Below are 24207 nucleotides of genomic sequence, written 5' to 3'. Positions count from 1 at the left end.
CAATGACAGATAATTTCGTGTTTTATCATGTTGAGGGCATATTTGCATTTTAACTGGAAATTTCTGGAAACACAGTGCTTAATGCAAAGGAAAGGGTACCTCTTCATCCTATCATATCGTCCTATGATGGCTTTGGATTCCCCCTTTATCAGGCTGTGTTAGAAAAGCAGAGGAAAGGTGCCTGGCAGGACGCATTGAGAGCAGATCATTCTGTGTAACACAGATCAGGCATTGGCTTGGAGCATTGTTCATCCCAAGATGGGAGAAAGAAGTAGATTTGGCCACATGTAACCTAATGTCCATTTTGCAGAAGGAAGATCGAGGCGTAGGGACAGCGGTCTCGTTGCAATGGGGCTAGAATGAGGGTTTTGACTTTAGAGCCCCAGTAACACAGTTGTGGATTTTGAGAGTCAGAAGACCCCTTAGGAACAGTCTAGCTCTGGGAAAGCAAACACATTTCATCCGCTGACTTCATTCGGTAGGTAGCATTTGTCTGACACAGGGTAGAGCATACACATGTCTTCACCTGGGCTCAGTGACTGTCTGCTGTCGTTGATCAGTAACGTCTGGTGTGTGCTAATAGAGGGGAGACACGTACGCCCCCCATCCCCGCCTTGCTATTGCTGCTTCTGGCTTATCTCTCATTTTCCAGGTAGGCCAGCTGAGGTCCAGAAAGCTGGGAGGATTCATTCAGGATTTCTCCAGCAGGGCCAGTAAGTGTTTCTTTTTTTCTGCTGAAGAGTTTTAAAGAGTTTCTAAGTATTCAGCAAGAATTCTTTCATTTTTTAAAATTTATTATTATTTTTTTTAGAGAGGGAGGGGTGGCAGGTGGGGCAGAGGGAGAGGGAGAGAGAGAATCTTCAGCAGACTCCACATCCAGTGTGGAGCCCAACATGGGGCTGGATCTCATGACCCTGAGATTGTATCCTGAGCTGAAACGAAGAGTTGGATGCTTAACTGACCGAACCACGCAGGCACCCCTAAGAATTCTTTAATTTCGTCTAATTCCTATATGTGTTATGCTGTTATCCCCCAAATGCCCCTCCCATTGACCCTCATGGTGGATGCTTAACTGACCGAACCACGCAGGCACCCCTAAGAATTCTTTAATTTCGTCTAATTCCTATATGTGTTATGCTGTTATCCCCCAGAACTGGTGCAGGGGTGCCTGGGTGGCTGAGGCGTTAAGTGTCTGCCTTTAGCTCAGGTCATGATCCCAGGGTCCTGAGATCGAGCCCCACATCGGGCTCCCTGCTCAGCGGGAAGCCTCCTTCTCCATCTCTTACTCCCCCTGCTTGTGTTCCCTCTCTTGCTGTGTCTCTCTCTGTTGAATAAATAAATAAAATCTTAAAAAAAAAAAAAAAAAAAACTGGCACAGAATCCAGGTTTGCTGAGTTCTCTTTCAGAATCTTTTCTTCTGAAGAAGCCACATATTCTAAGAAGCACTTCACTGGTTAAAGAGCACTGTGGCCCCTTTCTTTTTTTTAAGGATTTTATTTATTTATTTTTGTCAGAGATGGAGCGCGTGCACACAAGCAGGGGGAGTGGCAGGCTCCCCGCTAAACAAGGAGCCTGACATGGGACTTGATTCCAGGACTCTGGGATCATGACCTGAGCTGAAGGCAGACGCTTAACCAACCCAACCACCCAGATGTCCTAAGACCACTGTGGTCTTGAAAGTTGCAGTGCCTGGGTTCAGGTCCGAGGTCTGCCCCAAGTTAGCTATGTGCCCTTGGGTGGATGATTTAATCCTTTTGAGCCACGGCTTCTTTATCTGTAAAGTAGGTGATAATAATTGTATCTATCTTATAGGGTGGTTAGGGAATGAAATAAGAGAGTACATATATTAAGTGTTCAGGCTAGCGCCAACACATAGTAAATAGTTAATAAATACTAGTAACTTAATTTAAATGTTAAATTTTATTTCATTGTCATTTTTATTTAAGATTTTATTTAGAGAAAGAGAGAGAACGTGTGTGTGAGCAGTGTGGGGGAGGGGGAGAGACAGGGGGAGAGGAAGGGAGAGACTCTCAAGCGGACTCCATACTGAGTGTAGGGCCTGATGCAGGGCTTAATCTCATGACCCCAAAATCATGACCTAGGCTGAAATCAAGAGTCAGATGCTTCACTCACTAAGCCACCCAAGCGTACCTCATTGTCTGTTTAGGTTCTTGATGGATATGGGCCCCAAGCCTTTCCACAGTCACCCTGTTTACAGAATCGCTCAGGGTTACCCCTCAGACACCTGCTTCTCATCCTTCCCTGTCGAATGCTCTGGGATTTTCTGGGTTTGAAGTGCTCTTGGGATCTGTAATTTGGTGACGAAATTCCCATAGTTTTTTCTTTTTTTCCTTTTCTTTAATAGCTTTTTAAAGATTTTATTTATTTGTCCGAGAGAGAAAGAGAGAGAGAGAGCGCGAGCACAAAGCAGGGAGAGCAGCAGGCAGAGAGAGAAGCAGGGGAAGAGGAGAGAACGGGCCAGGCTGAGGCGCAAAGGGGAGGGGAGGAAGGCCTGGGTTCAGGCTGCAGAGGATTTTCACAGATGGAAAAGCAGGAGGGGTGGTAAGATTGTGGAGTGACCTGTATGGAGAATGGGGAGCCGAGGATGGCGTAGGACATGACTGGTCACTGGGTTGGGGGACAGCCATTGAGGTAGGGCAAGAGATAAAGCCAGTGGGTGCCTGGGGTGGATCCTTCCGGGCCTGCAAGTGCAAGTGGAAGTTTGGATTTCATACTGAAGACCCTGGCGACTTTCGGAGGGTTATCAGTGAAGGTTGTCTTCCTTTCCCACCGTGGCCAGTGTCCACAGCGTTCTGTCTCTGTGGGCTGCACAGGCCTGGACCTGCCTCTGTGGGCTGCCCAGGACTGTGGTCCTATCCAGTCGCTGTACTGAGATCTTACTCCTGAGCCTCTCTTGCTTCCTTCTCTTAGTGGCACCCTGATTTCAGTACTCCTGGTGCTTTCCAGGCCCCTGTGTGTTCGTGAGTTTATCTCTAATCTCAGTGGCCTAGCTGGCTTACTGGAGCAGCTTCGGGAAGTCCAGGCTTGACCAGGCACCACGGTGGCTGTGTGGCCTGGCTGTGGGAAACAGCTGAGGCTCCGCAAGTGGTGGGAGTGGGGCGTTGTGAGCACGCAGGGAGGCCACACTCAGGGCCCATAGCGGGCACTGGCTGCCTGGAGTTTTCTTCTAACCCATGAGCAGTGTTTGACAGTGTATGTAGTGGGCAGCAGAGTTCAGTAGAAAGAGATGGGTTTTGGAATCAAAGGCAGTGACTTGAATCCCGGATCTCCCCACTATGTATTGGCTAAATAACCCTGGGAAGCCACCTAACAGTTTTGAGCATCAGTTCCCACATCTGTGTAATGGGGAGAATGATAGTTCCCTCCCCACAAGGGCTCTTAGCCTCAATCAGGTGAGATAATGTGTGTGAAAGGTTTCATGTGCTGTAAAAGGACTGTGCCTTTACTGGTGACGATCGTTAGTACAGAGTGTGTGATGAGCAAGACTTTGTTTCTTGACAGCTTATATTCAATGCTGGTATGGGGAATCAGCAACTCGATAGTGCTGATTATGGAGAAGATTATGTGAAACTTATAAATCAAGAACCTATTTGTGCTTGCATTACACTGATGGGTCATTTGGCAACTTAAGTTTGATCTTTATTTTAATATGAAATTATTAGATGTCAGTAAAATATAAGATGATAGGAAGTTCATACATGGATATTCACAACATTTACCATCTATTAATGAGCACTGATAAATTGAATGAAGTTTTTTTTTTTATTTCAAAGGCTCAAGACTTCATATATACATGAAGTGTGACTAAAAAAAACATAACTGATTTAAAAAAATAAAACAGTGTTCTGAAATTAGGTAGTAGTGATAGTTGTACAACTTGGTGGATATAGTAAAAACCACTGAATTGTATACTTTAAATGGTAAATTTTTTGGTTTGGGAATTATTTCCTAATTTAAAATTAGAGAAGCATTTATTAAAGCAGTAATAATGTTGCTAAAAAATTTAGAGATTCAAGAAAAAATTACCCATAATTTTAGCAAATCAAACTCATTATGATTTCAATATACCTTCTTTTCCTTTTTAAAGAATATTTATTTATTCATTTTAAGAAGGAGAGAGAGAGTTTGAGCACATGAGTAAGGGAAGGAGCAAAGAAGGGAGAGAATCTTTCAAGCAGGCTGTGGGCTCATTCCCACAGCCCCCGAGGTCACAACCTGAGGTGGGACCGATTGGACCCTCAGCAGGCTGAGCCACCGAGGGCACCACTTGATATACTTTAACACTGTTATGTTACATCCATAGTGTTCTATCAATATAATGAACTGTTTTTCTCATTTAATATGTTATCCTTAGCATTTCCCATGTTGTCATGTAGTCCATTTAAAATAGCTATTTAATACTTCTTTTACTGTTACATGATCTGCTTAGCTATTCCCATTTCCTACTTTATGATGCATCTGCATATGTTTTTCTATTACAATTAACACTGTGCTGAACATCTTTGTATATAGACTATTTTCCATGTCTTAGATTATTTTCTTAGGAGAAATTTTTAATTCTATTTTTATTTCTATATATGATGTATATCATATATATATGATGTATATCTATATATGATGAATCAGAACATCGCTGAAAGAAATTTTTAAAAAGGTCTAATAAATGGAGAGGTGTATAATGCTCATGGTAGAAAGACTCAATATTGTTAAGATGTCTGTTCTTCCCAAATAAATCCTTAGATTCATAGCAATCCCAGTCAAAATCCTAGCAGGCTCTTTTGTAGAAATTGACAAGCTGATTCTAAAGTTGATACGGTAATGCAGGGGTTTTGGAGGTAGCACTAGAAAGTAACCCTGAAAAAGAAGAACAAAGTTAGAAGACAAATACTATTTGATTTCAAGCCTTACTATTAACTTATAGTAGTCAAGATCGTGTGGGATTATTGTAAAGACAGACAGACTGATCTATGGAACAAGTAAGAGAGTCCAGAAATAGACCAACGTGTATATGAACAAGTGATTTTTCATGATGGGACAGAGGTTATTTACTGTAGAAAGATCTGTCTCTCCAATAAACTACTGGAACTGTTAAATTATTCATACACAGAATTATATTTTAATCTATACCTCCTCCTACATGTGACAGCTGATTTCACATAGGTCACATACCCAGATGTAAAAACCTAAAACTATAAAACTTGTAGCAGAAAACATAGGAGAAAATGGCTATAGCTTGGGGGTAGACAAAGATTTCTTAGGTATGCTACCAAAAGCATGATCCATAAAAGAAAAAGTGAATAAATTTGCTTCATCAAAATTAAAAACAAGTTCTTTTTGGAAGATGTTAAGAGAAAGGAAAGACAAGCTAAGACTGGGAGAAAATATTTGCAAATCATGTATCTGATAAAGTACTTGTGTATGGAATATATGAAGAATTCCTAAAAAAAAAAAAAAAAGAATTTCTGTAACTCAAGTATAAGAATACAACCCATTAAAAAGTGGACAGAAGATTTGGACAGACTTTTGGCCAGAGAAGATGTAGAGATGGCAAGTAAGCATAGGAAAAGATGCTCAATATCATTAGTCTTTGAGAAATACAGATTTAAACCGTAATGAAATATCATCATGCATGTATGAGAATGACCAAAATGAGAGATACTCCTTACACCAAGCTTTGAGGGTACGTGGAAGAGCTCTCATACACCGTGGTGGGAATGTAACATGCACAACCACTTTAGAAAATAGTTTAGTTTCTTAAAAATTTAAACATTTACCTGTCATGCAATTTGACCATTACATATCTGAGTGTTTACCCATACATTCACGCATAGATTTGTACATGAATGTTTATAGCAACTTTATTGTACTCCAAAACTGGAAGCACCCCAAATAAATATCAACAGATGAATGAATAAATAAGCTGTGGTACATTCATACAGTAGAATACTACTCAGTAAGGGAAAGCAATAAGCTCTTGATACATGCAAGAACAAAATGGATCTCAAAAGGTTACATTGAGTGAAAAAGGCTAGCCACCCCAAAAATAGTTATGAGCTGTATCACGTTATTTATATAAAACTATATAGAAAATTCTAGATTTTACTGACAGAAAGCAGATCAGTGGTTGTTTGGAGATGGAAGGTATGTGGAGGGTTGGAGCTTGGCAAAGGGACATTGGGAGCTTTTGGGGAGTGGTGGATATGCTTGCTTGATTATAGTGACAGTTTATGGATGTGTACATATATCAAAAACCATCAGGGGTGACTAGGTAGCTCAGTCAGTCAAGTGTTCCCTTCAGCTCACGTCATGGTCCTGGGGTTCTGGGATTGGGCCCTGCATCCGGCTTCCTGCTATGTGGGAAGCCTGCTTCTCCCTCTCTCCCTTTGCTGCTCCCCCTGCTTGTGCATGTGCACACTCTCTCTCTGTCAAATAAATAAAATAAAACCTTTTTTCTTTATTCCTTTCTTTCTTTTCTTTTCTTTTTTCTTTTTTAGATTATGTACTTATTTATTTATTTCAGAGAGAGAGAGAGAGAAGATGAGAGACAGAGAGAGCATGAGAGGCAGGGAGGGTCAGAGGAAAAAGCAGACTTTCTGCAGAGCAGGGAGCCCAATGCAGGACTCAGTTCTGGGGCTCCAGGATCATGACATGAGCCAAAGGCAGTGGCTTAGCCAACTGAGCCACCCAGGTGCCCTAAATAAATAAAATCTTAAAAAAAAAAAAAGTATCAGATGGTACCTGTGTAGTTTATCATGGGTCAACATACCTCAGGGAGGTTGAGGTAACAATAATAGCAATGGACTATGATCTCTTGAAAAAAGTAGAAATCCATGAATCCAAATGGACAAAAATAAACAGATGAATAAATTGAGAGTTTGATAAGATTCAGGAGTTCTTCTTGCACAATACTTAATTATAAAAAGAAAGCAAGTAACTTTTAAGGGAGGAAGCAGGTGGATAGCCATCTTAATGAAGTGATCAAATTAACATTGCCTGTAGGGAGACAAATCAAAATTGTGTACCACCTGATAGGATGTAATGAGAATAGAGCCTTTTATTAAATTGTTGGATTTGATTAGCTAAAATTTTTTAAGAAGAATTTTTATATCTATTTTCACAATGAATATTGGTTTGTAGCTTTTATCCCCCCTTGTATTTAATGTCTGATTTTGATATGGGGGTAATGCTGGTCTTGTAGAATGAGTTGGGAAGTATTCTGTCTTCAGTTTTCTGGAAGAGTTTGAGTGGACTTGGTATTATTTCCTGCTTAAATATTTGGTGGAATTCAGCTGTGACACAATCCAATTAGATAGAATTAGGTAGAATGGATAGAAATTTTCTTGTCTGATATGAATATCACCATTCCAGCTTTATTTTAATTAGTGTTGGCATTTATTAGAGAGAGAGTGAGGGAGAGTGAGCAAGCATGAGTAGGGGAAGGGGCAGAGGGGGAGGGAGAGAAACAATCTTAAGCAGGCTCTACACCCAACACAGAGTCCAATGTGGGGCTTGATCTCACAACCCTGAGATGATGTCCTGAGCTAAAATCCAGAGTTTAACTGACTGAGCCACCCATGTGCCCCAGGAGTCTTTCTTTTCTATCCAAATTGACAATCTTTGGCTTTTAATTGGGGTGTTTAGACCATTTATATTTAATAGGATTATTGTTATGGTTAGATTTATCTCATCTTGTTATTTGTTTCCTGTTTGTCCTATTAGCTCTTTATTTATTATTTCCTCTCATACTTTCTTTTGCATTGAGTATTTTTTATGGTTCTTCTTTATTTCCTTTGTTGCTTTTTTGTTATTTTAGTGATTGTGTGAGTTTACAGCATACATTTTTAACTTGTCACATTCTGCATTTAAGTGACACTATACCATTTCACAAATTCTTATAATAGTATACTTTCATTTCTTTCTTCCCAGCCTTTGTGCTGTTAATGTAATACATTTTGCTTTTGCATATGTTATAAATTCCACATTACTTTGTTATAATTTTTGTTTAAGCAGTCACTTATCTTTTAAAGAAATACAGAATATAAGGAAAATTCTTGTATATTCACCTATAAAGTTACTATTTCTCGTCTCTCTTCTTTCATATAGTTCCATATTTTTCTCCCATGTCCTTTTCCTTCTATGTGAAGGATATCCTTTAACATTTTTTTGTTGTACAGGGAGATGAGTTCTGTGAGCTTTTATATGCCTGAAAGAGTTTCATTTTACCTTTCTGTATCTTTTTAAACAACTTAAAAAAATATTTTATTTATTTATTTGACAGAGAGAAAGCACAAGTGGGGGGAGCAGCAGGGAGAGGGGAGGAAGAAGCAGGTTTCCCACTGAGCAGAGATCCTAGTGTGGGACTTGATTCTAGGAACCTGGGATCGTGGCCTGAGCTGAATCAGAACGTTAACCGACTGAGCAACCCAGGTGTCCTTTGAAAGCTGTTTTTCCTGGGTATGGAATTTTCTTTCAGTGCTTTCAGTGCTCTACTCATTGCTCTATTAACTTCTGCTTGTGTTGTTGGCACGAGAAATCTGCTGTCATTTTTATCTTTGTTCCTCTCTCCATGATGTATATTTTTTCTCTGGATGCTTGTAAGATTTTTCGCTTTATTACTGATTTTGAATAACTTAATTATGCAGTTTCCTTCATGTTTCTTATGCTTGGGGCTTTTTGAGATTCTTGGATCTGTTTATAGTTTTTTAAAAAATCATATTTGAAAATTCAATCAATTTTGAAATCATTTCAATCATATTTGAAAAATTTTCAGCCATTATTCTTTACATATTTTTTCTCTACCCTCTCCTATCTCCATTCCTTTGGAGATCCCAACTACATGTTTACTAGGTTCTAGTTTGCAATTCTAGGTTGCTTGAATTTGTCACACAGATCACTGATCTCTTTCCATTAAAAAAATTTTTTTTGTGTGTGTGTATTTCATTTGGAAGAGTTTCTATTGCTAGTCTTCAAGTTCACTAATCTTTTCTTCTACATTGTCTAATTTGCTATTAATCCCATCTAGTGTATTTTTTATATTTCACCTTATAGTTTCATCTCAAGAATTTTCATTTGGGTCTCACTCTCTTTTTAAAAAAAATATTGTTCTTGTTTCTGCTTAACTTTTGAACATATGAAGTGCAGTTATAATGATGGTTTTAATGTTCTTCTGTAATAATTCTAATATGGGTTTCATTTCTGGGTTTTTAAAAATTATATTTTATTATTATTATTTTTAGTTCTGAGTTGGTTTTGATTAATTAGATTTCCTCTCATTTTGTGTCATATTATTCTGCTTCTTTGCATACCTAGTAATTTCTTATTAGGTGCCAAATAGTACACTTTTATTTTTTTGTATGGTAGGTATTTTTTGTATTCTAAATACTCTTAAGCTTTGTTTTGGCACACAGAAATTTTTGTATTCTAAATACTTTTTGTATTCTAAATATTCTAAATATTTTTATATTCTAAATACTCTTAAGCTTTGTTTTGGCACATAGAAACACTTGTTCAGAAACAGTTTCATTCTTTTTCAGACCTTTCTTTTAATATTCATTGGATGGGAATGGAGCAGTATTTAGTTTAGGATATTCTTCATTACTGAGGCTAGCCCCTTCTGGGTATTATAACAAGTGCCTCAATAATTACAAGATTCTCCAGTCTGGCTGGTGGAGAAGGTCCTATGTGAGCACTGAGTACTGTTAACTCTTGTCTTTTTGGGTTATTCTTTCTCTGGACTCAAATGGTTTTCTCATGTGTGAACTGAATATGTGAGATGGATCCTCCAGACATCTTCATTGCTCCTTCTTTGTATAGCTCTCTCCTCTCACAGTACTTTGTCCTGTGAGCCTAGTTGTTTCGGTCTTTTGACTTCCAGCTCCATCTCCTCAACTCAGGTATTTCTCCCGGCACTTCCTGGATTCCCTTTCCTGACACTGGGCCTAGAAATCTTGATGCAGTAAAGTGGGACTATCACAGGGTTCACCTTGTTTGTTTCTCATTGCTCAAGAATCATTGTCCTTTGCTGCCTGGTGTCCAGTCTTTTAACAACCATTATTTTGTAAATCTGAAAAAAAAAAAAATCAGCTGGACTTGTATGTTTGTAGAAGATATTGAAAGAGGGATGTTAAAAAACTGTCTTCCCCACTATTGACACAATACATGTGAGCTTTAAGAAATTTGGAAAATATAGAAAAAAGCTATGGAGAAGGAAAAAATACTCTTGTGGTCTCACAGCCTAGAAATGCCACTGTTTATATTTCATTACATTTCCTTTGGGTCTTGACTTTTTGACTAGAAGAATTAATCAAAAATCTTTGTTTTGAGGTCTATCTCTTACTTTCTCTTTCATTCTCTCTCTCTTTTTTCCTGTATCGTGTGTGGTTGGTAATGTGTGTCTGTCTCTTTCCTCTTTGTGTCACAAACCCCCCTAAACCCCATTGGAGATTATGGTCCAGTTCTGATGGGGAGCCTTATTGATTCAGCCTGACTTTGGTACCTTTCTGCTGAGTTTGGAGGCCAAAGCTTCTGCTTCTGGGTATTTAGACATGAGTCAGGAATTGCCCTCTTTGGGCCTTTGCTGTATCCCTCCCAACCAATAATTAATCAGCACCGAGTTGATCTTATTAGCTATTCACTGCCCCCTTCTCAAGCCCCAAACCAAGCTGGCTAATAACAATGCTTTTAATTAATATGAGGCAGATTAAAACTCATTACAGCAAGGTTATTGGTAATGAGATAATCATAAGGCAAGTTATTGAGCTGGGAGTGAAAATGAAGTTAGAGGAGGGGCCGGGAGACCACACCAGCTGTTCCTACCCTGTTTTGGCAGGGATAGAAGGGGGAACGTCAGGCCTCTGTAGTGGGGGCTGCTGCAGCCACACACCCAGCCAGCCAGTCACACCAGGTGCTTGGTAAAGGCGGCACTTGGGTCAGTGAGCAGATGGGTGGTCAGTGTTAGGGTAGTAGAAGAAGTAGGCGGGCCTTTGGGGCAGAGATCGTAAGGTCAGTGTATTTAGTAGGATAACGCTCTATTACTATTTGCATTCCTTATGCAAGGATGGTATGCCATTTAGATGACAGAGTATGAAATTAGCTATTGTTTCTATTAGATTATGGTCCAGACTTGTGAGTCTGAACAAAGTATAGAGAGTGGATGGGCCTGGAATGTTCTTTTCTTTTTTTTTTTATTAAATTTCGTTTTTCTAGGAACATTGGCTCCCCCCACCTGCCATCTTTTTTGACTGATATATTGAGCACTGACTGTGGGTTGAATCCCGTGCTGAGCTCTTGTTTATGCTTGATTCATGGGATCATTCCAATGACAGTTTCCACTGTTCTCTTCCTTTTACTGATGAGGAAAATGAAGCCCTAAAGTGAATGAACTTGTGCAAGGTTTTATGACAAGTAAGTAGCAAAGTAGAATTTGACCCCAGGACTTTTTGATTCCAAAGCCAATGCTATTAATCATTATGTTTTATGACTCTTGTTGTATTCAAGACTGACTATGGCATTCATTGGCCTTCCAAATTGTATACACTTGATCCAGTTTCCGTGGCCACCCTGGCACCAGGCAGGTGCTCTGTCCAGCCCATGTCATACCCGGCTGCCTTTATCGCCTGCCATTGGTGATTCCAGCTCATGGGCGCGCGTCCACCCCCCTGTCTGGATTATAATAAGCTCCTTGCCCATGGAGACCATCCCCACAATGCTTGCGTCCCTACAGTGTGCATACATAGAGAAATTCAGCTCATGCCTGGCCCCTGGCACATGGTTAAACACACCAACATCTCACCGTTGCTGATGCTGGGACCTTTGGAATGTCACCGAACCTCTTTGAGATTATTTTGTCATCCTTAAAGACACATATTAAGATCTATTTTACAGAGATATTAGGCAGGATTAAAAACAGTAACAACCACTTATATTTTAGCTTTTATTGTAGCTCAGGCATAGTACTTGAAACAGGGCACTACGGGGCGCCTGGGTGGCTCAGTGGGTTAAGCCTCTGCCTTCAGCTTGGGTCATGATCTTGGGGTCCTGGGATTGGGTCCTGCATTGGGCTCTCTCCTCGGTGGGGAGCTGCTTCCTCTTCTCTCTCTCTGCCTGCCTCTCTGCCTGCTTCTGATCTCTCTGTCAAATAAATTAAAACAAAACAAAACAAAAACAGGGTACTATGTAAATGATTATTTATTATAGTTACTGATTTATAAGACTGAGCTGTCCAGTATGGTAGCCACTAGCCACATGTGATGATTTAAATTTAAATTATTTAAAATTAAGTAAAATGAAGAACTCAGTTCCTCTGTCACACCAACCACATTTCAAGTGTCCAGGGGCCACTGGTAGCTGGTGGCTGCTATGTTATTGGGCAGGGCAGATGCAGAAGGCTCTGCTGGACAGAACTGGTACCACTAACTTTCACCTGCCTGCGTGTCCTTCCTGGGGCCTGTGTTGTAAGTGCAATGCCTGAAGTTATGTAGCATACAGGATTAGATTCAGGGGAAGGCTGAGGTCCCAAGGTTCCAGAAGCTTTGCCTTTTCATCAAGCAGACTCCTTGTCGAAGGAAAGGCCCCTTGGCGGGGAGAGAACTGTAAAATCCTTGTGGATAGTCCCTGCCATCAACAGGTACAGCCCCTTAGGGGATCAGATTAAGGAGGTGAATGGTGGGACCTGTCTTCTGCTTCCGAAGAACAGTGAAGCCCTTGAAGCAGGAGCTGAAAAGGGACCCTGGAGATCAGCATTTGTGTCATTTGGTCTTAAAACAAACATTTACTGGTTTTTGGTGAATGGCAGCATCCCTCACTTCTGTGTGTGTGTGTGTGTGTGTGTGTGTGTGTGTGTGTTTGAGAGAGAGAGAGACACACACACACACACAATTTATAAAGAAGCTGGTTGAAGGTGACTTTGGGGCTTCTTTAGTTGAAATGTGGGTGCCATTTGCCATAGATGCTGACTCAGCTTCATGGGTGGTGGTTTTGTGAGTGTGTAACCCAGAGTCGTCATCAATCTACATTAATGGCGTATGCACAGCTTGCCCTGAGGTACACAGAGGGTGCAGGGGACACACACGATCCGTGCCCCTATGGCTGATGTACCAAGATGCTGGTGAGTTGGGCCTCGACCAGCTTTCCTGGGCTTCTGTGAGCAGAGAGGGCTCCCCATATTGTCCACACATTGTCTTGAAGGTGACCATCACTTTGTGCCAAGAGACCCCGCGTAGGCCTGGCTCCAGCTGCTGGTGAGGGCCAGGGGGCTGATGCTTGCTTTCTCTTCTTCTTCTTCTTCTTTTTTTTTAAAATCTTTCCACTAACATCCTCTAGTCTGGTGCTTCCTGAGGGCTGCCAGCAGCAGAAACAAACAGATGTGAATTGAGTCTAAGGAAAATGGTAGAGCTGGTCTTCAGCTCGCAGACACAAGCTGCTGTATTGTCCTCTTGATCTGAAGTCCCTTCTTTTTATCCTAATTTATTAAAATTGGATTTCAGGGACCAATCCTGTGTATCCATCAGGGACCAGTCACGCCAGTAATCTGATGGGGGAAACCATTTTATTTGTTTAATTTCCGAGATCTTATTTTACACTGATCATCGTGTAAGTAAACTGCGGAATGCACACTGTATTAAAATGTGTAGAATGGAACCCAGTCTTTTCTTTCTTTTTTTTAAAGATTTTATTTATTTATTTGACAGACAGAGATCACAAGTAGGCAGAGAGGCAGGCAGAGAGAGAGAGGAGGAAGCAGGCTCCCCGAGGAGCAGAGAGTCTGATGCGGGGCTCGATCCCAGAACCCTGGGATCATGACCTGAGCCGAAGGCAGAGGCTTTAACCCATGGAGCCACCCAGGCACCCCCAGTCTTTTATTTCTTGATTGACTATTTATTTATTAAAGTTTTTATTTCAATTCCAGTTTGTTCACATAGAGTGTAATATTGGAGTTAGGTGTACAATACAGGGACTTAGCACTCCCATCAGTCTTCCAGTGCTCATCACGGCAGATGTGCTCCTTAATCCCGGTCCCCTGTTGCTCTCTCCCTCCACCAGCACCCTGTCAGTTCTCTGTAGTTAAGAGTGTTTCTTGGTTTGCCTCTCTCTCTCTCTTTTTCCCCTTTGCTCATTTCTTTTGTGTCTTAAAGTCCACATATGAGTGAGATCATATGGTATTTGTCTTTCTCTGACTGACTTATTTATTTTGCTTAGCATTATACTCTCTAGCTCCATCCATGTTGTTGCAAATGGCAAGATTTTGTTCTCTTTTGTGGCTGAGTAATATTCATATATATATATATACATACACACACAAATATATATATATATTCATATATGTATCACATCTTCTTTATTCATTCATCAGTCACTGGCACTTGGGCTCTTTCCATAATTTGGCTAGCGTAGATGCTGCTGCTATTAAACACCGGGATGCATGTATCTGTCTGAATTAGTATTTTTGCATGCTTTGGGTAAATACCTACTGGTGTGATTGCTGGATCGCAGGGCAGCTCTGTTTATAACTTGCTGAGGAACTGCCATACTGTTTTCAGCAGTGGCTGCACCAGTTCATGTTCCCACCAACGGTGCAAGAGGGTTCAAGTGGGGAAAACCTAATAGAAAAGATTATTAACTGGTGAAAGTAGAAAGAAGGTCGTTAACTCCTCAAAGGAGTAAAAGAAGATTCTATGGATGGAGAAGTAGCAAGCTCATAAAGCACCCACCCTATCTGGGGCTTGGGGGTAGTGAGCAAGGGCAGAACTCAGCCGAGGTCTCCCTCCGGCAAGGCTGAGTTGGAGGTCTGCCCTGTGGTGAGGAGATGCACAGTGGAAGGCACGGTCCATAGGAGCAGGCTGCTGGCCTGGTCAGAGCATGTGCTGGAGAGCCTGGGCCAGAGTGGGTCCATTGCAGGAGCCCACCTGGTAGTGGGGAATTTAGTGAGGGTGGGCCGGTCTGGGAAGGCCACTGCAGGGAGCATCCCGAAACCACTGGCATGCTGGCTGCTGAGCTAAAAGGCCGCACTGGCACTGGGAAGAGAGCCTCCTTGCCCTGCTGTGGCCTCAGTGTGGACAAAGCCAAGTAAGAAGCCATCTGATAAAGGAGAAAGGACAGGCTGCAGCCCCGAGGTCACAGCGCAGGGCGGGGAGGGGTGAATTTGGAGCTTGGAGGCCATGCGCCCAGCAGCACACACCCACTTGCCCTCTTCCGAGCTGAGCCCGGCCTCTGATTCCAGCCCCGTTGTTCCCTGCTCCTGAGTTCCGGTGGGTCTCGGTGTGATCCTGGTATTGGGAGTCATTCTCCGTGTGCTGGTGGCTGGGTCACGGCTTCCCCTGTGCTGGGGGCACGGAACCTGGCCTGCTGGAAGTCCCAGTGAATACATGGTGGCGGAGGACTTTCCTGGGCAGGGAGGGGAAAGTGGGGCGTATCCTCACCACACCTTCCACTCCTCTGATTCCGCGTGGCCTTGACTCCAGCGCATTCTGATGTGGGGGCTGAGCGTGCCTCCCTGGGGGAGAGGGCCGCTGGTGCCAGCGCAGCCTGGCCGGGACTGTCGGGCTGGACGTGGCAGCCGTCGCTCTGTGTCTCAGGACTTACGGGTTGTAGATGCCTGTCTGTTGCCTCTTACTCTGCCAGTGACTATGGCCTCTCCTCTTCTGGGCTGGAATTTGGGCAATGATTATTTGAGCTCCAAAAAGTCATTTGTTCATACCAGCCTGGGCCTTTGCTCTGTGAGGAAATGCCCAGTTCTGTGTTTGATCACGTTTGCCCTCCTTCTCGCTTCCTTAAAGCTAGGGCTTGAGCGTGGCCTTGGCCGGCCGTAGCACTGATTTCCCGCCATCTGCCACTGGTCCCCTGAGTCCCCAGCCGCAAAGTTTTAAAGAGAATCTACCCCTTTCCCATAATTCTTCGACCCATCTAAGAACATGCTCTCTCCCTTCATTTCTTAGGATTAATTTCCTTCTCCCTGTGTCGTCCTCTCGGGGAAAAAAGGCTCTCCGTGGCCCAGTTTGGACCAGGTACCCACATCCAGGCTGGAGGACTCTGCCCTGGGAGAAGGAGCCATGTGCATATAAGGCCCCCTGAGAGTGCACTGGGGCGCGAGGTGGTGGTGTCCAGCAGAGCCTATAGTGGATGCTGTCGGGGGGGGGGAACCTCAGGACAGCTCCCAGGGCTGGAGGCGGGAGCATCCAGTCGGCTGTGGCAGGATGGGGCCAATGGGCTCCCTGGCTGCTGGGACAAGGCTTTTGAGGGCTGTGGTGGTATTTTAATTTCTGAAGTAACAGTTTTCTGTGTGGCTCACCTAGCAACTCATTGTAGGGGATCTTTAGCTGTTTTCTTCCATTGTTGTTGCCAGAAGTTACTTAACTCTTCAGGTGGTTTATTGTCTCCAGTACGTGCTTATGTTGGCATCTTCTGTGACACTCAAGAGAGTGCAAGTCCATCTAGGTATTTCCCCTCTTGGTTGATGGATACACAGGATTGGTCCCTGAAATCCAATTTTAATAAATTGGGATAAAAAGAAGGGACTTCAGATCAAGAGGACAATACAGCAGCTTGTGTCTGCGAGCTGAAGACCAGCTCTACCATTTTTGGGGGTGAAGAGCTTCCCACAGGGCACTGGGCTCCTTTCTGTCTGAGCCCATGGCCCCATCCTGCAGCAGAAGCTGTAGCGCCAGGAAGGATGGGCCCTCCCAGTTCCAAGACCCTGCAATGAACTGGAGTGAGAACGGGGGATACACAGCCTAGGACCCGAGGGGGCCACCCCCTACCTCTGGAAGGACAGAGGGCATCAGGCAGCCTGCTCTGTCCTAGGCGACCGGCCTAGCTGTGTGCTCCATGCCCCTGACATTTCCCAGTAAGACTCCTGAGAGTTGTAAAGTCCCAGTAAGACTTTAATGGAGTAACTTAAATGGAGTAAGACTCCATTTAAGAGGAGATCCATGCAAAAATTTGTTGAGTTAAAAGAGCCCTAGGTTTGGAGCATTTCCTAGACCTTCCTTTGACCTCTATTAGCATTTCTTCATAAGCACAACACCTGGGTTTTTTATTTTTAAAGATACCAGTACCTGGCTCCCTGAGCTGCTATAGGGATTCAAAGAAATGATACAAACCACCATGTTTTAGAGACTGTAGACCTCCGAGCAGGTAGTGTTGTTCATGTGTCTGAGGCTTGGGTGGCATGTACACTTACTCCGTGCGCCCTCAACTGAATCATTAGTAGATTTGGTGAAAAGCCTTGAATGAATGCTCTGGTTCCTGGGCCAGGTGAGTTTCAATGGGAAGATGACCAGAAACATGGGAGCGGGCGGCCAGCCTTAGGCTGAAGCTGGGATTGACTGCCCTGGGTGCTGAGGTTGAAGGAGAGCATTGAGGCAGGAGGCGAGTGAAACGGGCTGTGTGTGTGTGTGTGTGCGTGCGTGTGTGCGTGTGCACTTGCTCACTCGCTCTGGGGAGTGAATCTCAGGGCTTTCCAGAGGGGGCCGGAGGAGGGACCGATGTCCAGTGGACAGTGGGCACTCACACCTTTCCGGCCCTGGCCTCTCTCCCTGCAGGTGCACCTCCGTTCTGCCAGGCGTCTCTGCGAGCTCTGCTGTGCCAACCGGGGCACTTTCATCAAGGTGGGCCAGCACCTGGGAGCCTTGGACTACCTGCTGCCAGAGGAGTACACCAGCACCCTGAAGGTGCTCCACAGCCAGGCCCCACAGAGCAGCATGCATGAGGTCCGCCAGGTCATCCGCGAGGACCTGGGCAAGGAGGTAGCTGCGGGCCCAGGAGGGCCGGGGTCTGGGCTGCTGTGCTGTCGCTGCTGGGGGCTGGGGCTCCGCCCCAGAGTGGAAATGTACTTCTTGGCAACTCTCAGGAGTGAAATCAAAGGGGTTAACAAGGCGCCTCTGTGGCCCTCCGTGAAAAAGATGACTCGAACCTTCTGAAATAGTTGATAGGCGATTGCTTTTATTCTACCAAGTAATGTGATTCATAGGGCTCAATCCCAATAGCATCTGTCTGTTATTTAGTGTTTACTGCGTGAGAACAGCTGTACCGCGTTCCCTGCAGTAGCTCACCTCGTCCTCGCGGCAGACGTAGGAGGTAGGTACTGTTATTTACTTGATTTTGCAGATGAGGGATAAAGGCTTAGGCAGAGGAGATAACCTCCCAGTTTAGGGCAGGAGCAAGGCCACAGGCCAGGAGGAGCAGGGTTAGGATGGAGGGACACCGGCGGAGGGGACAGGATTAGCATGGCACAGGCCTGTGCGTGGCTTTGCTTCTTGCCAAGACCGTTGGCCTCCCGCTTCCTCTAGCACGAGATTCACCCCCAAATTAAAACTAAATAAATCACTGTAATAACAGTGTGAAGTGCATCATTGCTGGCGTGTGGCAGCTCAGTGGGGGCGGCTGCAAGGGAAGAAAGGCAGTAGATTAACCCTTGGAGGCCGGCTTGTCTGTGGAGAGCCAGAGGAGGAGGCGAGAGCAGGTCAGTGGCACCCCTGTAAATCAGGGTGAAGAGAGATGAGAAGTTTGGGGTGTCAGCCCCGTGGTGGGCAGACCCAGCTGGCCAAAGGATGTTTGGGGTCAAAAGATTTCATCTGGATCTTCAGGTCCTCTTCTCTAAGTTCCCCTGGCCGTGTGGTCCTGAGCTTGGTGGCCTGTGGCTCCTGCCCCTCAGGTGTGTCAAGCCCTCGGAGAAAGGAGGCTAATGTCAAGGTCACGGTTCTGAGGGGGCGTTCTTCCCAGCTGGGAAGCTCGGCAGCCTCTGGTTTCTTACCGGGGCCCCCACAGGCGCACAATTGAAATCTTTCCTCTCCCCCTGCCTCCTCCTCCTCCCTTGGGGAAGATGGCATTTGTTCCCTGGTGACACACTTTCTCAGTCTGTGGGTGGAGGGAGGGGAAAGGGGCTGTGTGGGAAGCAGGGTAGGTGGATGTGGGGGTGTGAGGGCGGGGAAAGTCACTCACTTTGCACTTCCCTCCTCCTCCCGCCTCTCCCGTGACACTGACGGAGCAGCTCGCCCTGCCTTGAAGAGGTCTGAGTGGATCCCACTGGTGGTGGGCTCCACGCCTGCCCTGGGACCCTCTGTGGAAAGCTCTGTTTCATCCCTGGTTTCAGGAATGTGGTTACAGGAAATTGGGACTTTCATGTATCACCACCTGCTGGCTGGGTTCAAGTTCTTAGGTGGGCTCCAAAGGCCCCTAGAGATCAAAGTCTGCATAGCTGCCCCTAAATCTCAGGCCGAAAGAGCAGGGAGGGTGGCCAGAGAGAGCTCGAGGCTGGTGTGTTGGGGCTGCACGGGTTGATTGCATCTGTGCCTCTTGAGGAACCTTCCCACCATCAGAGGTCTTACAGGGTCATTAGTGTCCTCATACCAGTCCCTGTCCCAGGCAGATGAGGCTGGCCCCCGGGGTGTCCCCAGCAGGGTGCAGGAGATGACAGTGAGTTTGCATCTCTTCTGAACTCCATGATCTACATGTGACTCTGAATCTGTGCAAATCTTTTCACAGCAGCCAGTCCATGGGAGGGGGCGTAAGTAAAGGGGCACTGTCCTGGCATAGCGCTGTGTGGGGTTGGGGGTGGGGTGGGGGCCACTGAGCTAAGGGAGAAGGGTGTGAGTGACAGGACAAGGCCTTGGATCTTCTGATTACGAGGCCAGTGCTTTGTCTCCTATGTAACAGAGCTTTCTCTCTGGCAGAAATAATTTGGAAATCTGTTTTCTTTCATTTTTCTTTTTAAAATTACTTTTATTAACGTATAATGTATTGTTAGCCCCAGGGGTACAGGTCTGTGAATCATCAGGCTTACACACTTCACAGCACTCACCATAGCACACACCCTCCCCAATGTCCATAACCCCACCCCCCTCTCCCTACCTACCTCCCCCCAGCAACCCTCAGTTTGTTTTGTGAGATTAAGAGTCTCTTGTGGTTTGTCTCCCTCCCAATCCCATCTTGTTTCATTTTTTCCTTCCTTACCCCCCACAACCCCCTGCCCTGCCTCTCAAATTCCTCATATCAGAGAGATCATGTGATAATCGTCTTTCTGTGGTTGACTTTGGTGGACTTTGACTGTTTTCTGTGTCTTGGAAGTTTCTCAGCTAGTATTACCAGAAGGAAACTTGCTTTTTTTTTTTTTGTTCCTTTTATTTTAAATGCTAGGTTGAAGTCCTGAAGGACAGGTTCTGGGAGGCAGTTAGAAGCCCGAATTCTAGGAGGTGGGGTCATTTCTGGTGACTCTAAAATTCCCAGGGTTGGGAATTGTCTCCACCTTGGTCCCCTAACTGCCCTTGGGACTGGAGGTGTGGGTGCAGTGCTTCCCGTAGCCAGCAGATGGCGCCGGAGCTTGAGCGTCTGGGGAGAAGGCTGAAGACTTGGTCCTTTCCATCCAGCAGAGGGGAGCCCTGACAGGTGGCTGAGACTTGAGTTCTTTCTTCTCCTGGTCATGGCTCATGCCTTGGAAGGAGCTCAGGCTGACACCTTTGTGCCCTGAATGGGGAACACACAGGCCTAATCCATGAGGCTATAGACCGCCTTGGTCCCCAGGAGTTCTTGGCTCCCTGCTGGAGGACATGGCAGGGTTCTGACCACCAACCCATCCTTACACATTCCTCTTCTGGGCCAAGAGTCCTCAGAGGCCCCCTACAGGTATGATCAGCCTGTAGTTCTGTGTTTTGATAGCCGTTCCTTCATTTTCCATTCCTTCTATCTCTTTGTTGTCCAAGTAGCTGGTATTTAGTGAGGAAGGTGCAGTGCTGGAAGCTTTGCTTGCAGCCGAGGATGGGTAAGACCTCATTCTAGCCTTTGTAGTCTGGGGTCATTGGGAGGTACAAGTCTCTGTAGTAGCTGGCCATGTAAATGCCCCCTGGTTTATAGGAGAGAGAGACACAGACAGACAGACAGGGAGAGAGTTAGGTTACATTTGGGTGGATTGAGACTGTCTGAAGCAGATGGCATCTGACTCAGGCTCTCAAGGATGGTGGGGATTGGAAGTAGAGGTTGGAGGAGGGGACTTCTGGAGGATGAGATGGGCTAAGCAAGTGTACAGGCACTGGAGAGCATAAAGCACAGAGATTGCATGGTGAATGGTCTTGTTGACTAGCATATGGGGTTCAGTTTGGTGAACAGTGGAGCTGAGGTTGCAAAGTTTGTGCTGAGGTCACACTGTGAAGGGCCTCCGATGTCTTTTTTCATAATGTGAGCCTAAGGGAGAGGAGAACTTGGAGAGGGACCCAACCAAAGGAAGATGGAGTGGAACCAGATTTTCTTAGCAAGGTGGGAGATGAGGTCATCTTTTCCAGGTGGGGAAAAGGGAAGGTGGGAGGTTTGAGGTAGGTGGAGAGCTTGGGGAAAGCAGTTATAGTGGGACTTAGGAAGACATGATAGAATTGTCAGCGGCACTGCTACAGTTATCCATGGTTGTGGACATGCTCACATCCCTTCTCCTACCCTCTCCTTAACTAATACACACACACACACACACATCTGATCTCATTACAATATATTTCAATAAATGATCCAGTTTTGTTTTTGTTTTGGAATATACTTGAATCAGATTAAGGTTCTCTCCAGCTCTAAAGTTGTATGAAAAACGGAAGGAAATGAGATCAGCTGCCAGAGTGATGCACAGAAACACCTTTGTTAAGGGGCACTGCTTGTACTGGTCTTGGGGGTTGGGGTTTGGCGTGTGTACTCTGAAACATGTTGGTGTTTTCATTTATTTATTTATTTATTTATTTAAAGACTTTACTTATTTATTTGACAGAGACAGTGAGAGAGGGAACACAAGCAGGGGAAGCAGGAGAGGGAGAAGCAGGCTTCCCGCGGAGCAGGGAGCCAGATGTGGGGCTCGATCCCAGGATGCTGGCCGGGATCATGACTCGAGCTGAAGGCAGACGCCTAATGACTGAGCCAGCCAGGTGCCCCGGTGTTATTTTTAAACTGCAGTATTTTATTAATTTCTGACTCTTTTTTAAAAAAGGATTTATTTATTTATTTTAGAGAGAGGGTGTGTGTGCATGTATAGTGGGGGGGGGGGCAGAAGGAGAGAAACTCTTGAGCAGACTCCACACTGAACATGGAGCCCAGTATGGGGCTCGATCTCAAGACCCTGAGATCACGATCTGAGCTGAAACCAAGAGTCAGATGCTCAACCTGTTAGGCCCCCCAGGCGCCCCTTTGAAATTTGATTTAGCATTCTCTTACCCCTGAGCTCCCACAAGGTGGGGATCTAGACTTGAACTTGTTCTATAACTTCCCATAGTACCCAGGGACACATGCTGTGTGTCACAGGAGATCCGTGTTCTTGATGGACCATCTGGCCAGGGGGTCCAATGGAACATGGAAAGGAACCACTGTGCATCAGGTGGGAGAATGCATACCTTGTGGCTTCTTACAAATCTATAGGTACAGGTGGAAGGTGACATTCTTATCCTGCTTTGCTCAAGGTATAAGCAAAAAGAAAGTGATGAAGAAGCGCTTCTACCAGGAACCTCTGTCATTTATTAAGCTTGGCAGGGGTGGCAGAGAGAAGGCACTCTTGGCAAGAGACCGGCAAGAGCAGAAGTAGAACGCAGGCAGGTGAGGCAGGAGAGTGCCTGGCCCGTGTGAGGGCTTCCTGGTGGTGGTGGGGCATCCGGTGGGGGCAGTGCAGACCCTGGACAGAGACTGGAGCAGGGGCTTCCATGGAGGCCTTGGGGCTGGCCATGGATAGGGGTTGGCAAACTCTGGGCTGATCCTTGTCATTTCACGCAAGACCTCTGCTGGTACGTGGAGAGCTGTGTGACAAGCAGGGAAAGGCACCCCCTCTGGGCACCCCTTCCTGCAGGTGGCACCTCTGCCAGGGCTGGGTTTCCTTCTTCTATTAGTCAGGGTTCTCCAGAGAAACAGAGCCAATAGGGTGTGTATGTGTGCGTGTGTGTGTATGTAATAAGTAGAAAAATTGATTGGTTTAAAGAATTGACTTATGCAGTTGTGGAGGTTGATAAGTCTTGCTTCTTTGATGTGTGTGGGGAGGCATCTGGCTGGAGGTCCAGGAAGAGTGGAAATTGCAGTTTGAGTCTAAAGGCTGTCTGCTGGCAGAATTCCCTGTTGCTCCAGGAGGTCAGTCTTGATCTATTCAAGCCTTCAACTGATTGGATGAGACCCACCCATGTTACAGAGGACAGTCTGCTTTACTCAAAGTCTACTGATTTTTTAAAAAGGACTTATATATTCATTTTGGAGGGAGAGAGTACGCGTGCATGTGAGTGGGGGGAGGGGCAGAGAGAAAGAATCTTCAGGCAGTTTCCCTGCTGAGCGCAGAGCCCCATGCAGGGCTTACTCTTAAGACCCATGAGATCATGACCTGAGCCAAAACCAAGAATTGGACGCTTACCATCTGAGCCACCCAGGACCCCCCCAAAGTCTACTGACTTAAATGTAAATCTTATTCAAAAAGATCCTTACAGAGACATTAGAATAAAGTCTGACCAAGTGTCCGGGCAGCATGGCTCCGCAAAGTCGACACATAACAGTATCCATGCAGGTCCCCCATGGCCCTCAGTCAGGACTGCCCATCTGTACCTTTGGTCCCTACAGCCGAGTTTCCTGTTGAGAGTAGGAGCTAAAGTGCTTGCCGATGTGTTGGCTGTGTGACCTTGGCTGGGTTACTTATCTTCTCCATCTCTCATTTTCCTCACCTGTAAAATGGGGATACTGACAGCACATGCCCCACAGCCTGACTGTGGGGGTTAAATGAATTCACAGACGTGGCGCACGTGGAGCCTGTAGGCAGAGAGCAAATGGCCTGCCAATGTTAGCTGCCCTCCTGGAGTTATGCTGGATGCTTTATATGCCTGAGGAACCCAGATTCGGAGAGGCCTGCAAATGGCAGGGTTGGATCTTCAACCAGGTTCTCTGAGAGCTCGTACGGCTCTCTGTCCTGATACGGCTTTGCTAGTAGAATTCTCCTTTCTCTTCCCTGCTCAGTACCCAGCATTTCATCTGTTGGTCAAGACTCTCCCCTCCAGGGCCTTGGGAGCCTGACCCCTGGGCTTCTTAAATCCTACCTGTGACCCCCACCTTGGTGGGGGTGGTACTGGCAGCTCAGCCTGGCCGTGTCAACCATAGCCTTGTCCTGAGGCCATCAGCAGCATCTGCTTTGTGCTATTGGTGCCTGGAGCTGACTCCCCAGACAAGGGGTTGAGGACAGCCACGGGTGCCCAGGGTCACGAGTTG

At 45.4% G+C, this 24207-nt stretch overlaps 1 protein-coding gene across 4 annotated transcripts in view; it reads left to right on the top strand.

Annotated features, from left to right (window-relative positions):
• The window catches only part of ADCK1 (aarF domain containing kinase 1), a 121729-nt gene that overhangs the window by 34869 nt on the left and 62653 nt on the right, over positions 1-24207 (top strand). For 3 of the 4 annotated variants that reach the window (XM_045071799.1, XM_045071796.1, XM_004739158.3), the window contains one exon: positions 17559-17762. In XM_045071799.1, the coding sequence (XP_044927734.1) occupies positions 17718-17762 (45 nt within the window). In that variant the 5' untranslated portion in view covers positions 17559-17717. Of the gene's footprint in view, positions 1-672; positions 714-17558; positions 17763-24207 lie in introns of those variants that run through there. The other variant, XM_045071798.1, reaches the window with a different exon arrangement.

This window comes from Mustela putorius, unplaced genomic scaffold (assembly GCF_011764305.1).
Source record: "Mustela putorius furo isolate JIRA1106 unplaced genomic scaffold, ASM1176430v1.1 tig00000129_pilon_pilon_pilon, whole genome shotgun sequence".
Classification (NCBI taxonomy): Eukaryota; Metazoa; Chordata; class Mammalia; order Carnivora; family Mustelidae; genus Mustela; species Mustela putorius.
Note: the sequence above shows the minus strand (reverse complement) of the source record. Positions and strands in the feature narration are given on the sequence as shown.